Source organism: Thalassophryne amazonica, chromosome 15, assembly GCF_902500255.1.
Source record: "Thalassophryne amazonica chromosome 15, fThaAma1.1, whole genome shotgun sequence".
NCBI classification, from domain to species: domain Eukaryota; kingdom Metazoa; phylum Chordata; class Actinopteri; order Batrachoidiformes; family Batrachoididae; genus Thalassophryne; species Thalassophryne amazonica.
Window position 1 is genome coordinate 32,239,568 of NC_047117.1, and position 16,541 is coordinate 32,256,108.

The 16,541-nt window shown below is 44.9% G+C and overlaps 1 protein-coding gene across 1 annotated transcript in view; it reads left to right on the forward strand.

The window, feature by feature from the left end:
- Positions 1-1,988: 1,988 nt before the first annotated feature.
- Positions 1,989-16,541, forward strand: part of tacr3a (tachykinin receptor 3a) — a 203,995-nt gene continuing 189,442 nt past the window's right edge. The window contains exon 1 of the mRNA XM_034188764.1: positions 1,989-2,519. Within this exon, the coding sequence (XP_034044655.1) occupies positions 2,152-2,519 (368 nt within the window). The 5' untranslated portion in view covers positions 1,989-2,151. The remainder of the gene's footprint in view (positions 2,520-16,541) is intronic.

Here is a 16,541-nt window from a genome sequence, read left to right on the forward strand (position 1 = left end):
CTTGTTTGCACTTGGGTTGCCACAGCAAATCCAAGGTGGATCTGCATGTTGAATTGGCACAAGTTTTACACCAGATGCCCTTCCTGACGCAACTCCACATTACATGGAGAAATGTGGCAGGGGTGGGATTTGAACCAGGAACCTTCTGCACTGAAACCAAGTGCATTAACCACCCCTGCTACATGAATATATATATATTCATTCATTCATCTTCTACCGCTTAGTCTAATTAAGGGTCGCGGGGGCTGGAGCCTATCCCAGCAGTCAGAGTGCGAGGCGGGGTACACCCAGGACAGGACGCTAGTCTGTCGCAGGGCCACAAACAGACAAACAAGCACAGACACACCCACACACACACCCATGGACAATTTAAAGACTCGAATTCACCTAACCCGCATGTCTTTGGATGTGGGAGGAAACCAGAGCACCCGGAGGAAATCCAACGCACACACGGGGAGAACCTTCTTGCTGTGAGGCAACAGTGCTAACCACTAACCCACCCGTGCAGCCCTAATATATATATATATATATATATATATATATATATATATATATATATATATATATATTAGGGCTATTATATTATATATAATATATATATATAATATATATATAATATATATATAATATATATATATTAGTCGTCACGGAAACGACTCGGCGAATTTGCGCGCACGTCTTTCATTACAAAATGTCCTAAACAGTGGAATGTCCGCATAAAGTCCTCATGCCGGCCTCTTCTGAATCTTCTCTGTTCTCTCACGACGTCCTGAGTGAATTAAGCCTTACATTAGGATATTTTCAGGTCGAAACAGACCGACGACGGCGCCTGGAAGCACTGCGCGACGTCCCGCTCCGTGGGAAGTCCTTACAGCGACAGAAACACCCCATAATCTTTCATCAGCAGTTAAACTTTTCACCGAAAACCAGCTAAATTTCTCGAATAGTGTCCACTCAGATATTCCTCACAGGTCCAGAAAAAAATTTGATAAAGCAACGCGCGTCTCGAGCAGCGTCTCAAACAAAGGAATTCAGGCGAGAGGGCGGGACCACATCTCACTCAAGGCCTGGCCACAGGGAAATGACATCATCGACACGCGTGAAAAAAACTCACGCGCACAAGGGTTCAAGCATGATTGGTGTAATCGCACGTCTTTCAAATCCATATAGCTAAAAAAAATAAAAGTGTCGGTTTCTTATCTAATACACCTGTACACACACATACATACATATATATATATATATATATATATATATATATATATATATATATATATATATATACATTTCACTCATACTCATACAAATCTGTGGTTCTCAGGAATTTCCAATTGCAGTTTTCCCCATTTGAAAAAATAAACTGACTTGCAGTGTTTTGTCTAAAATCTTCATATTGAAATGTAGCAGCACTGACTCCACGTAAACAGCTGAAAGAGTCTTATTCGATGTGAAAGGATCAAATATTTGGAGGAAACTTCAGCCTGTTTGCTCTGAATGCTGGACTGACAGAAAAGCAGTATTCCACCCTACAGATGGAAAACATTCCCATTTCAAATACTCTGCGCTATGATGAAAGATTTAAAAGCGGCATTCGGACAGCAGAGTTGCTCCTGTGTTAACTGTCATGGGATGCTCTCACAGCAGGCGGTGTCTGCGCACTGTGCTGCCTCCATATTTCAAAGTCTGCTGGTTGCATTTTGTTTAGATGCCGCAGACGCGTCAGTCATCCATTGTGCACCGCAGTGCGCACTGGCTGGCTTTATGGTATTTGATCAGATGGAGTGTGAAACAGCACCCGCAAGTATCAATATAGCTGTCAACATGTGTGCCACTTGTGCGTCACTGAGTGCGCACGGCGCCATGCCCGCTGCTGCTGGAGGAGAGCTTGTGCGCTCACACCCACATCCAAGAGGCGCCGAATGAAACTCACACAGCCTTGTTTTATTTTCTTAATTACGCTGTGATTGCCTCTTCCTGCGCTCAGAGACGACGCGGGGGAAGAGCGTCTTTTTCTCAAATGCTGACGCGTTTTTCTCGCGCGCTATGGTGCCTTATTACGCACATTTTCGAAGCTGCCACCAATTCGCACCTCGACCGTCAGATCGCATCCAGCTTTAACAAGATCCTGCCAGGAGGAAAGAAGACATCAGAATGACCTCCTCACAGAATGCATCCAACATAACGGCCAACACCACCAACCAGTTCGTGCAGCCGCCGTGGCGCGTGGCGCTCTGGTCGGTCGCCTACAGCTCCGTGCTGGCCGTGGCCGTGTTCGGGAACCTCGTCGTCATATGGATCATTCTGGCTCACAAAAGAATGAGGACAGTGACCAACTACTTTCTTTTGAATCTGGCGTTTTCTGACGCGTCCATGGCCGCGTTCAACACTTTGATAAACTTTATCTACGCTGCCCACGGCGAGTGGTACTTTGGAAATGCTTACTGCAAATTCCACAACTTCTTTCCGGTCACATCCGTGTTTGCCAGCATCTATTCCATGACAGCAATAGCTGTGGACAGGTAGGCAATAAATTAACCCCCCCCCCCTTTCTCTCTCTCTCTCTCTCTCTCTCTCTCTCTCTCTCTCTCTCTCTCTCTCTCTCTCTCTCTCTCTCTCTCTCTCTCTCTCTCTCTCAATATTCACCACATTGTTGGAAAATAATTCTTGTTGGATTTTGAAGGTAACAGAGGTCACCAAAGAGTTCACATTATATGTATTTTTAGTTTTAGTATTATAATATTAAAGTCCAATTTTATATTTTGGGAATAATTTTTGTCAGATTTCGGTCGTAACAGAGGTCAACAAAGAGTTCGCATTATATGTATTTTTATTTTTAGTATTCTAATATTAAAGTCCAATTTTATATTTTGGGAATAATTCTTGTCAGATTTTGGAGGTAACAAAGGTCACCAAAGAGTTCACACTGTATGTATTCTTAATGTTGGTATTATAATATTAAAGTCCTATATTATATTTCAGGAATAAGTCCTGTCGGATTTTGGAGGCAACAAAGGTCACCAAAGAGTTCACATTATATGTATCTTCCGTTTTAGTATTATAATATTAAAGTCCAATTTTATACTTTAGGAATAATTCTTGTCAGATTTTGGTTGTAACAGAGGTCACCAAAGAGTTCACACTGTATGTATTCTTAATGTTGGTATTATAATATTAAAGTCCTATTTTATATTTCAGGAATAAGTCCTGTCGGATTTTGGAGGCAACAAAGGTCACCAAAGAGTTCACATTATATGTATCTTCCGTTTTAGTATTATAATATTAAAGTCCTATTTTATATTTCAGGAATATGTCCTGTCAGATTTTGGAGGCAACAAAGGTCACCAAAGAGTTCACATTATATGTATTTTTATTTTTAGTATTCTAATATTAAAGTCCAATTTTATATTTTGGGAATAATTCTTGTCAGATTTTGGAGGTAACAAAGGTCACCAAAGAGTTCACACTGTATGTATTCTTAATGTTGGTATTATAATATTAAAGTCCTATATTATATTTCAGGAATAAGTCCTGTCGGATTTTGGAGGCAACAAAGGTCACCAAAGAGTTCACATTATATGTATCTTCCGTTTTAGTATTATAATATTAAAGTCCAATTTTATACTTTAGGAATAATTCTTGTCAGATTTTGGTTGTAACAGAGGTCACCAAAGAGTTCACACTGTATGTATTCTTAATGTTGGTATTATAATATTAAAGTCCTATTTTATATTTCAGGAATAAGTCCTGTCGGATTTTGGAGGCAACAAAGGTCACCAAAGAGTTCACATTATATGTATCTTCCGTTTTAGTATTATAATATTAAAGTCCTATTTTATATTTCAGGAATATGTCCTGTCAGATTTTGGAGGCAACAAAGGTCACCAAAGAGTTCACATTATATGTATTTTTAATTTTAGCATTATAATATTAAAGTCCAATTTTAGACTTAGGGGGTGTTGTGGATTTGTTCAAAGGGTGATATTGTGCAAAATGTTTCATGTTAAAATCATAAAAAAAGTTCAACAATATACGTATATATGTATGGTCATGAGGTACTGGGTTCCCTTCCCACCTGGTCCTTTCTTTGTGGAGTTTGCATGTTCTCCCTGTTCTCCTTGCTTGGGTTTCCTCTGGGTGCTCCAGCTTCTTCCCTCTTCCAAAACCATGCAGGTTAGGTGAACTGAAAACTTTACATTGACTGTAGGAGTGAGTGAATATGAATATGTTTGCCTGTCTACATGTGATACTGGCATCCAGTCCAGGGTGCCCCCTGCCTCTTTCTGCTTGTATATAGTGTAATCTATTCTACTGTATATATATATATATATATATATATATATATATATATATATATATATATATATATATATATATATATATATATATATATATTGTTAATCCGCACAGAACGTGACTTCCATATTTTGGTAATTATTTTTCTTTCACCTTATTTTTGAATACTTGCACTGTTGTTCTGTGACTGTCCCTGTCCTGCTGTAACATCATAAATTTCCCCATCATGGGACTGTTAAAGGATTATCTTATCTTATTTTATCTTATCATGCAGTAACAGCTAAGATAGACTCCAACTCCCTAGTTATTCCCAGAATGGAAATAACTGGTGTCAGATATTTACATGTGCTCATCATGAGCGTGAATGTCATGGCAGTTTTGGGCTTTTAATGATGTCTTTGAACTATTGTTTGCCAGGGTATGACTGTACAGCATACATCATTAATGAGCTTATAAAAGAACAACTGGTTGGTATGTTTGAATTTATTTGGGATATCTCTGACAAAGGTCAGTTTAAGTTTGTACAGGGGTCAAAAGTTAAAGTTGCTTCAATTTCAGTATGCAAATTATTGTTTGGGTTAATATGGTTCTAAAAAGGAATAGCTTACACCATCTGTCACGCTTAGGGTAACATGTCACATGTCATAGAATCCAATGGATGTGGACCTTGTTTGATCTTTACACAGTCAATGTATTTCATTTATTAACCATTTTATTTTAACCAGTAACCAACGCCGTATCATATGAGATTTATATGTCTTGGTGTGCAACGCTTTTGTGAGCTGACGCTGGGAGCTGACAGCGGGATGAGAGGGTGTTCAGCACAGGCTGCTGCATGGTTGATGTTCAACCAGCACTGTAACATGCACCTGGGGGCGTTCCAAAGCTCCTTTTTTTTTTTTTTTTTTTCTGTTCTGACGGCCTGGCCAAGCTGTATATGTTATGATAGGTGTATAGGGCACTGCAGTCTTGTTTGAACCCTGCGTGATATCGCGGGTTTTGACCACTTATGGGGACAGCCGCTCTGGTGTACCATTTTATTTTCAGCTGCAATCACCAAAGCAGTCATGAAAAGTGCAGTTTTTTGGTTCACAGTGTAAAAGGGAAGACAAGGCAAATGGGAGACATCGTGTTGGTAAGTGTTAGCCTACACAGCTAACCAGAGTAGCTACGTTCTCTCGCCTACACAACCACCTCAACATGCTTGAGGTCGGGGTCATAAACAAACCGCAACACATGTCCACTTTTCACCGCATTGTCACGTTTTTCTTTGTATTTTGACTTTGTTTGCTTATAATTTGCCCAAAATCTCAGAGAAAATCCAGAGTGTCTGTCCCCAGAAGTTACGTCAAATGTGTCATATTTTAACCCTTTAGCACCCACCCTCAAACAAAACTACGGTGCCCTATTACAGCTGTCACATCCTGGTCAGAGCACGCTGGGACTGTGACATGCCCCGACTCCCATGTAATCATGTTACAGCTGTGATGATCATAATGTCTCACATACATAATTTAACCCATGGGAGGGTATGACAATGTATCTGTTAAATTAGGTCCATCATGGACGTAACAGCCCTTCCAGATGTGCGCGCTGCTCTGGAAAACAATCGCTGAAAAATGCACCTGGAGCAGACAAACACAGAGGGGCTTCTTTAAAAACCCTGTGTTTATTACAATAAGGAATTAAAGTATTTACAGATGTCGTCTTCGAAAACAAGAGCATCTTATGTGGATAACAGTTTTCGCCAGGCTGTGATAATGAATCCGGCTGAAAGGATGCAACAAGTCAGCATGCTCTTTCCACTCATCATCCTTGAAAAGTTTCTGCAGCTCAGTTGGAGTCCACCTGGGGTAAATTCAGTTGATTGGACATGATTCGGAATGGCAGACTCCTGTCTACATATGAGATCCCACAGTTGACAGTGCATGTCAGAATACAAACCAATGCAAGTCAATCCAGTACAGAATGTGAAACAGTGAAATTAAAAAAAAAATGTGATCAAATTTTACAATAAATATCTGTGGTGTCCTGGTGCTTAATCATTTTTTTATTATTATTATTTCATTAAGCTATAAAGTTATGCATAATTAGGGCTCTGGTCAATTTGAGTAATAGGTAGGTGTGAATGGTCTTTTCAGACTATTTTAAAGAAAATATCTGAAACAGTTTCTTTGTGCAGTTTGTTGAAACAGACCAGCTAAAAAGTTCTTTGCTGTAGTAGTTTGAGTCAGGGCAGCACGATGGCTTAGTGGTTAGCACTGTTGCCTCACAGCGAGAAGGTCATGGGTTTGATTCCCACCTGTGGCCTTTCTGTGTAGAGTTTGCATGTTCTCCCCGTGTTTGCATGGGTTTCCTCCAGGTGCTCCAGTTTCCTCCCACATCCAAAGACATGCGGGTTAGGTGGACTGGAATCTTTAAATTGTCCATAGGTGTGCGAGTGGGTGTGAATGTGTTTCTTTGTCTGTTTGTGACCCTGCAACAGACTGGCATCCTGTCCTGGGTGTACCCCGCCTCGCGCTCTATGACTGCTGGGATATGCTCCAGCTCCCCGCGACCCTTGATTGGACTAAGCGGTTGAAGATGAGTGAGTGAGTTTTAGCAATAAAATTTGTATTAGTGGTGGTAACATTAATTAGCAGATATCAATAGCTAGCTAAATTTACAGTAGCTACAGCACCAGTAAAAAGTTTTAGACAGGAGGCCAGAGGGGCCCACCATACACCCCCCTCAGGATCCATGGGGGCAATGATTTTATTGTTCCTTAGGTTCCTACAGATGGTTTAAAGCCTGTCCTCAAAAAATAAATGGTCATCTTCTATATTTTCTACACCAAAATCAAAACCATATATAAACGCCCCCAAATCCTGAATTTTTGACAAAACATATAGGAAAATATCATGAATGTTTTGCCCTTTCTGATCTAGTAGTGGGATCCAGTTTGTTCTAGCTCAATCCTCTAGACATAGTTTGCACTTCCAAATGCATTTTCAGAAGCCTCTGCCTGTATATATTGTCCACTCATCTTTAAAATAATGTAAATAAAACCTATGTCACTTATTTAATTTTGTTCTTTTAACCTCTTACATCAAGATAAATGAATACCAAGAGCGCAAAAGTGGGAGAATCCTCTTTTCAACAGCCATCTTGAAAGTTGCCACGGCACTGTCAAAATTGGCTAAATCACATTTTTGGTCATAACTTCTGTTTTAAGGCAGATAGAAGTGAAAATGTCTATACCCATGTTTTGGGGTATCAGAAATCCAATGGTGCCACTTTTAAATATGTAGATATGTCAGCCATCTTAATTTCAAGATGGCTACCTATATACCACAAATATTTCAATCAACATCCTTGCAGTTGGATATCAAAAATTTAATAATTTGACATATACATGTACTTTAGCGTCTGAAATAGTCTTGCCTAAATGCATGATAGGCTTGATTACTCCTCATCATCAGTTGAGCCATCATCACTCTCCTCGCCATATTCCACACTGGTCTCATCATCAGACTCTTCAAGTTCATCAGCATCACCCTCTAGAATGTCTACCAGAGAAACTGGCAGGATCATATCATCATGGCACCACAAAGGTTCTCCATTGTCCTTCCACTCATGGCCCTCTCATGGTTTTGGCAACTCAGAAATGGGAATGTGAGCAGTCTTCCAGATTCTCTTTGGTAATTTGCCCTGACTACATGTTCCTTAAGGCAGGCTTTAGTAGGTGGTAGTCAGGAAAGGTCAATGGTGCTTGATGTCAGACTTTCTACTGTAACATCGCCATCACACCTGGACTTTAGAATGATGTACCGCACCTCATCAATGCTGGTGTATTTAGCCTTTCCACAGACAGCACAGATGAATTTCTCACACACTGCAAGCAACTCATCACTGACCTCCCAATGTTCACCTAGTCCTTTGAGTGTCACACAGTGTGTTGGTGACTTAAGGAGTAGTTTCAGTGGCTTGATTTTTCCAATGCCTGTGAAGGAAGTGACTGAATAACAGCCAGTAAATGCATGGAGCCCCAACAGTGCATTGCATGTCTGTAATGTAGTGCTGTGATAGGTGTGCGATGTTAATGAGTCTCTTCTTGTTTCCATGTCCAGTATCGAACAGAATTGTCAGATTGTTTGACCTTGCATGGTAGAGCAAAATCCGGAAGATGTCACTGTCAGGGCTTCGAACTTTCATGCATTCATAGTTATTTTCTGCGGCATTCTTGCAGTACAACACCACCCTGCTGTCTCTTTCCTCCTGGTTGCTCTTCAACACAGGTGTGGGTCTTCCATTTTCTACATCATGGGCTTCAAGATTTCTTATCAGAATAACCTTCCTGTCCCTAATTAAATCCTTCCAGCATTTTTGCATCATTCCAATCAATTGTTGCTTATTTTCCTCATTCACTAAAAAGCCCTTCCAATCTCAAGGCTTTCGTGCCATGGGACCCTTGACTATGAGCTTTTCCGACTCACCCCTCCTTTTTTGTTCCAGGGCCTTGACTGATCTGTCGATGTAACAATCTGTACTGACTATCACATTGTGATAGTGTTTGGTCATGCCATAGAGTTTGGTACATATCTGTTTAAAGTTGTCAGGAACTTCCTTGAGGTAGTAGAACAGTGCATTTCCATCTTCTACCATCAGGACATTTTCAGAGGGTACCTTTTCATCATGGATTTCCTTGATCAAGAATGACATGCTTGCAGCTTTGTTTTAGTCAAGAATCCATCAGCTGTGCCTATGCTGTATGGGACTGGTGTAAGTGAATACTTCATGACTTCTTCAATGTCTATCTGGTGAGACTCCGATTTCACAAGAAGTTTCATCAGAATGTTTCCCACGTGTTTGTACTCAACCACCTTGCTTTGAGAGGAGGTACAATTCCAATGAAGTTGAAACGTTGTGTAAAATATAAAAAAAAACAATATAATGATTTGAAAATCCTCTTCAACCTATATTCAATTGAATACACCACAAAGCCAAGATATTTAATGTTCTTGTGCAAATATTTGCTCATTTTGAAATGGATGCCTGCAACACGTTTCAGCATGAAATGTGGACTCATCAGACCACAGCCCACTTTTCCACTTTGCGTCTGTCTATTTCAAATTACCTTGGGCCCTGAGAAGGCGGCAACATTTCTGCATGTTGTTGATTTATGGCTTTCACTTGCGTGGTAGAGTTTTAACTTGCACTTCTAGATGTAGCGATGAACTGTGTTAACTGACAATGGTTTTCTGAGGTGTTCCTGAGCCCACACGGTAAGATCCTTTACACAGTGATGTCGGTTTTTAATGCAGTGCCGCCTGAGGAATCGAAGGTCACGGGCATTCAATGTTGGTTTTTGGCCTTGCCGCTTATGTGTAGACAGTTCTCCAGATTCTCTGAATCTTCTGATTATATTATGGACTGTAGATGATGGAATCCCTAAATTCCTTGCAACTGAACATTGAGAAACATTGTTCTTAAACTGTTGGACTACTTTTTCACGCCATAGTTTTGAGTCTCATCTTTGATATGGGTTCAAAGAAGCTGGCATTTCTTTTGAGTCCTTGCTCAACAAAGTCAACTCTAGCACTTGCACCTTTCTCTGTCTTTTAACAGATCCTCTGTAATCTCATCAGGTACTTCTGCAGCTGAAGACACAAGCTTTTCCTTCTCAAGTGATGGATCAGATGGACTGAGAAAGCTGGAGAATGCTTCCATTGTCTTACATGCATACTGCTGACTCCTCTTTATTTCAGCTTTGGATGTGTCCTTGTGTGATTCATATGAATCTGAGTCTGTCATGCCCACCACAGAAAATGTTGCTGTAAGGAACTTGGATCTTTCATGAGTGCTTCATAAAGTCTCTTCCATGGTTTTTATACATCTGTGCGATCCATTCAGGCACTGTGGAATGTGCGACACTAAAGGTTTCTAGTTTTAACAGCTCGGTTGCTCCAGGATGAGTGTGTTCAGTGTTTGCGAGAAAGAGGGCAAACATTGCCATATACCTTGCATAGTTCAGGGCATCAGAGAAGAAGAATAGCTCTGGCATCTTGAATATGCATTGGGCGTAGAGGTCAAAGTCATTTCTCTTTACTGCTTCATGCAGTTGTAGCACAAGTTAGATGTGATCCATGTAGGATACCCAGAACTGAGGTGTTTTTCCAATCTGCCCATTGGAAATACCTTCCCAAAATGACAGGTACCTTTCAATGTAGTAAGAGATGTATGGGTCATCTATGCACTCCTGTAGCCTGTCTTCACTTGGTGAGGAACCGAGTGCTTTCAATTTCTGCTGTGCCTGTCAGGCAGGCCTTCAAAGAGTTGTATACCTTCTAGATACTCTTTCAGTAGTAGCCTGTCTAGACCTTCGACAAGCATCTTATGGCACAGCGTAGCCCAGCTGTAATTCTTCCCACTCAGAACTCCATAGGTGGTCCCAGATCCCACATGACTTGCCTACAGTAGAACATCAATGAGCCCACTTCCTTCATTCCTTTTTCCCAATCACACAGAGATATGCACAGGTAAGATAAAATGTGGCAATTACAATGATGTGTTTGGCATACCTCTTGGGATCATTCCAAATCAGTGGAAAGGCCTTCATGCATACGCCTAGATCGAAGGTGGTAATTGTGTATTTCTGGTGTACTTCATCAGTGGTAGCTTTGGCATGCCTCAGACAGTCTTTGACAGTCTTATATTCAGTAATTGGGTGATGTACAACTGGATAGTAGTCAATTTTTGTCAGTTGATGTGGAAGGTGACCAGTTAACGATATAAATCCAGTCCATCCTGGAATTCTACATTCCTTGGTTCTCATAAAAATCCACAGGATGTTCCCGTGTATACACTGAAGTACAGCATCTTTTACCTGCTCATAATTTACATCACCGTTGTTCATTTTTGGACTTTGACACTGAGAAATACACACACATACACACACACACACACACACACACATATATACGAGGGCTGTCAATAAAGTAACGGTCCTTTTTATTTTTTTCAAAAACTATATGGATTTCATTCATATGTTTTTACGTCAGACATGCTTGAACCCTCGTGCGCATGCGTGAGTTTTTCCACGCCTGTCGGTGACGTCATTCGCCTGTGAGCACTCCTTGTGGGAGGAGTCGTCCAGCCCCTCGTCGGAATTCCTTTGTCTGAGAAGTTGCTGAGAGACTGGCGCTTTGTTTGATCAAAATTTTTTCTAAACCTGTGAGACACATCGAAGTGGACACGGTTCGAAAAATTAAGCTGGTTTTCAGTGAAAATTTTAACGGCTGATGAGAGATTTTGAGGTGATTCTGTCGCTTTAAGGACTTCCCACGGTGCGAGACGTCGCTCAGCGCTCTCAGCCGCCGTCATCAGCCTGTTCAAGCTGAAAACCTCCACATTTCAGGTTCTATTGATCCAGGACGTCGTGAGAGAACAGAGAAGTTTCAGAAGAAGTCGGTTTCAGCATTTTATCCGGATATTCCACTGTTAAAGGAGATTTTTTTAATGAAAGACGTGCGGACGGGTCCAGGAGGCGCCCGACCAGGCTTGTCGGGGTGTCGCTGGTAGAAATCGGCCAGGAGGGCCAGATCCAGGATGAAGCTCCTCTTCACCCAGGAGTGCTCTTCGGGTCCGTACCCCTCCCAATCCACCAGATACTGGTAACCCCGACCCCTCCGGCGAACATCGAGGAGTTTTCGCACAGTCCATGCCGGCTCGCCGTCGATGATGCGGGCAGGAGGCGGCGCAGGTCCGGGGGTGCAGAGGCCTGAGGTGTGGTACGGCTTGATCTTGGAGACATGGAACACAGGGTGAATCCGCAGTGAAGCTGGGAGTCTGACCTTCACTGCGGCCGGACTGATGATTTTTGTGATGGGGAAAGGTCCAATGTAACGATCAGTCAGTTTCGGTGAGTCTGTGTTCAGAGGAATGTTCCTTGTGGAAAGCCAAACCTCCTGCCCGGGCTGGTAAGCAGGGGCCGGGGCTCGTCGGCAGTCTGTATGGTCCTTCGCCCGCGTCCAGGCTCTCAGGAGGGCAGAGCGGGCTGTCTTCCACACCCGACAGCATCTCCTGAGGTGGTCCTGGACCGAGAGGACCTCGACCTCTCCATCCACAGCCAGAAACAATGGGGGCTGGTACCCCAAACACACCTCAAACGGGGAGAGGCCGGTCGCCGATGAGATTTGGCTATTATGGGCGTACTCGATCCAGGCCAGATGTTGACTCCAGGCCGTCGGGTGTGCAGAGGTTACACACCGTAGGGCCTGCTCCAGATCTTGGTTAGCCTGCTCCACTTGTCCGTTGGTCTGAGGGTGGTACCCGGACGACAGGCTTGCGGTGGCCCCCAGTTCCCTACAGAAACTCCTCCAGATTTGCGAGGAGAACTGGGGACCACGATCCAAATTGATGTCCATCGGGATACCATGCAGACGCATGACGTGGTGGACCAGGAGGTCTGCAGTCTCCTGGGCCGTCGGGAGCTTCGGGAGGGCCACGAAGTGGGCCACCTTGGAGAACCGGTCCACTATTGTCAAGATGGTGGTCATTCCCTGGGATGCAGGGAAACCCATGATGAAGTCCAGGCATATGTGGGACCAGAGGCGTCGAGGTACGGGCTACGGCTGGAGGATTCCTTTTTCCGGCTGGTGCACAGCCTTGCCCCTGGCACAGGTGGTACAGGCCCGGACATACTCCCGGATGTCGGCTTCCATTGACGCCGACCAGAACCGCTGCCAGACCACTGCCACGGTTCTTCGCACCCCTGGGTGGCAGGAGAGCTTGGAACCGTGACAGAAGTCCAGAACCGCAGCCCTTGCGTCTGGTGGGATGTACAATCGGTTTGCTGGTCCAGCGCCTGGGTTCGGATGACGGGTCAGGGCCTCCCTGACAACATTCTCTACATCCCACGTGAAGGTGGCAATGATAGCGGACTCTGGCAAGATGGTGACTGGTGGATCTGACAGCTCTGTTCTAACTTCCTCTTCGTGTACCCGGGACAGTGCATCAGACCTTTAGTTCTTGGTCCCTGGGCGGTAGGTGATCTGGAAGTTAAAACGTCCAAAAAACAGTGACCGGGCTTGCCTGGGGTTCAGACGCATAACGGTCTGGATGTACTCCAGGTTCCGATGGTCAGTGAAAACCGTAAATGGAACCACAGCTCCCTCCAACAGGTGTCTCCACTCCTCCAGGGCCTCTTTCACCGCCAGGAGCTCCCGATTGCCGACGTCATAGTTCCGTTCTGCTGGGGTTAACCTGCGGGAGAAATAGGCACAAGGGTGGAGAACCTTATCGGATTCCCTGCTATGGGACAGCATGGCTCCTATCCCTGAGTCAGAGGCATCCACTTCAACAATAAACTGGCGGCTAGGATCAGGCTGCACCAGAACTGGTGCAGTCGAAAACCGGCGTTTCAACTCCCTAAACGCGGCTTTGCACCGATCCGACCAAGTGAAGGGGACTTTTGTGGAGGTCAGGGCTGTAAGGGGACCAACAACCTGACTATAGCCCTTAATGAACCTCCTGTAGAAATTTGCGAAGCCGAGGAACTGTTGCAGCTTCCTACGGCTAACTGGTTGGGGCCAATCTCTCACCGCTGCTACCTTGGCCGGATCGGATGTGACGGAGTTGGAGGATATGTTGAACCCCAGGAAGGGCAAAGAAGTACGGTGGAACTTGCACTTCTCGCCCTTCACAAACAGCCGGTTCTCCAACAACCGCTGCAGGACCTGACGTACATGCTTAACATGGGTCTCAGGATCTGGGGAGAAGATGATTATATCGTCCAGATACACGAAGACGAACCGATGCAGGAAGTCCCGCAAGACGTCATTTACCAACGCTTGGAATGTCGCAGGGGCGTTAGTGAGGCCAAACGGCATGACCAGATACTCAAAGTGACCTAACAGGGTGTTAAATGCTGTCTTCCATTCATCTCGCTTCCAGAGCCGAACCAGGTGATAAGCATTGCGAAGATCCAACTTAGTGAATATTTTGGCTCCATGCAGGGGCGTGAACACTGAATCCAATAGAGGTAACGGGTATCGGTTGCGAACCGTGATCTCGTTCAGCCCTCTATAATCAATGCATGGACGGATCCGCTGTCCTTCTTGCCCACAAAAAAGAAACCTGCACCCAATGGGGAGGAAGAGTTCCAGATTAACCCAGCAGCTAAAGAGTCCCGGATGTAGGTCTCCATTGATTCGCGCTCAGGACATGAGAGATTGTACAGCCTACTGGACGGATACTCAGCGCAGAACCAAATCAATGGCACAATCATGCGGGGGAAGCGTGAGTGCCAGATCTTTGCTGAAAACGTCAGCAAGATCATGGTACTCAGCCGGTACCGCTGTAAGATTGGGGGGGACTCTGACCTCCTCTTTAGCATTCTCACCGGGTGGGACCGAGGATCTTAAACACTCCCGGTGGCAGGTTTCTCTCCATTGAGCCACAACCCCAGTCGGCCAGTCGATCCAGGGATTGTGCTTAATCATCCATGGATAACCCAAAATAATTCTGGATGTAGATGGCGTTACAAAAAACACAATCTCCTCCCTGTGATTTCCAGATACAACCAGTGTTAAGGGCTGTGTCTGGTGTGTTATTATTGGAAGAAGGGTGCCATCTAGTGCCCGTACCTTCAAAGGTGAAGGAAGGGCCACTAGAGGGAGCCCTACCTCTTTCGCCCATCTACTATCCAGTAGATTCCCCTCTGACCCCATGTTGATTAGTGCTGGGGCATGAAGGGTTAAATCCCCACAGAGGATTGTGACTGGGAGTCGTGTGGATTTACGTGGTTTCCCTACGTGAGTATTATGGCTCACCCTTAGCCCAGTCTCTAAGGGTGAGCGTTGTCATTTTGACCGCTTGGGGCAGTTTTTCTGCATGTGCTGTAAAAACACTCTCCACGTGCCAGCCTCCTTTGTCTGTCATTCAATCTCATTTTAGCCCTGCTCGTGTCCCTAACATAGTCAGCAGGGGGAGCTGTTGTCACGCGGAGCGCTCTGGCTTTGAAGCGGGGGGAGGACGGCGCTGCTTCAGACCCAGAAGGGAGAGGGGCGGTGCGTGCCTGGCCACGCCCCTCATCTCGCTCCCGTCGATGTTCTTCTAATCGGTTGTCTAATCGTATAACTAGGTCGATAAGCCCTATATCCCGCAGCTGATCCTTCGCCACCAGGTGCTCCTTTAGGGCCGGAGACAGCCTCCTTATAAAGGTGGCGTGGAGCGCTACCGCATTCCGCAAGGCGGAAGTCGACTGAATACTCAGTGGCACTCCGGCACCCCTGTCGGATTGACAGTAGCACATTAGAAGCGGATTCGCCTCTGTAAGGATGATCAAACACCTGTCGAAACTCCCTGATAAACTCAGTGTACGTCAACAGGAGCCGTGAATTCTGCTCCCAGAGCACCGTAGCCCAGGCGCGTGCCTTGCCCCGAAGCAAATTAATCACAAAAGCCACCCGGCTGTGGTCTGACGCGTACATCAAAAATGAGCGCGCACTGCATCAGAAAGTCAGCGCACGTATTGACACAACCCCCGTACGGTTCCGGGGGGCTAATGTAAGCTTCGGGAGAAGGGGGGGAGACCCTTGAACCACCACTGGATCATCAGCATTAAGCAACAGGCCCGCAGGAGGGGTGGCTGCAGCCGCACCTGACGCGCGTGCCTCTACCTGAGCGGTGAGAGCCTCCATCCTGCAGGTGAGGTGAATATCCTGCTCGGTTAACAGATCCAACCGAGCCATAAAGTTGGTGAGAATGTGCTGCAGCTCACCCAACTCACCTCCTGGTGGAGCCTGCGCACCTTGCATTTCCACTGGTGGTTCAAACGGTGGTAAACACCCCTCGGAGTCCATGACGTGGCAGAGTTATCCTGTTGGGAAAGTGAAGTACACGGACCCACGAGAGGGGGCATAAATGAACGGCCAATAGGAAGTCCGAATAAATAACAATTTATTCTGCAAATGTGCACAACCACCAAAATATGCTTTTAGTCTGTCAATCAATCTACACAAAAGATGACGCGTGGGCAGGCCCGAGGGTAGGAGACACCTATCCAGAGAAGAGCCGGGACCCACGAGGTTCCACCGTCAAGGGAGACCTGCAACACACTGGAGCTGCCAAGTCCTAAGTCCCCAGGTGGCCACCGCTTCCAGCTGTCAGATCCGGTACTGTTGGCAGGAACAGACACAGGTTAAAGGTGGGTGTGTGTACACCCAGCAAACAGTCAGCAAAAATACAGTTCCTTTCTGGGGGAAAAA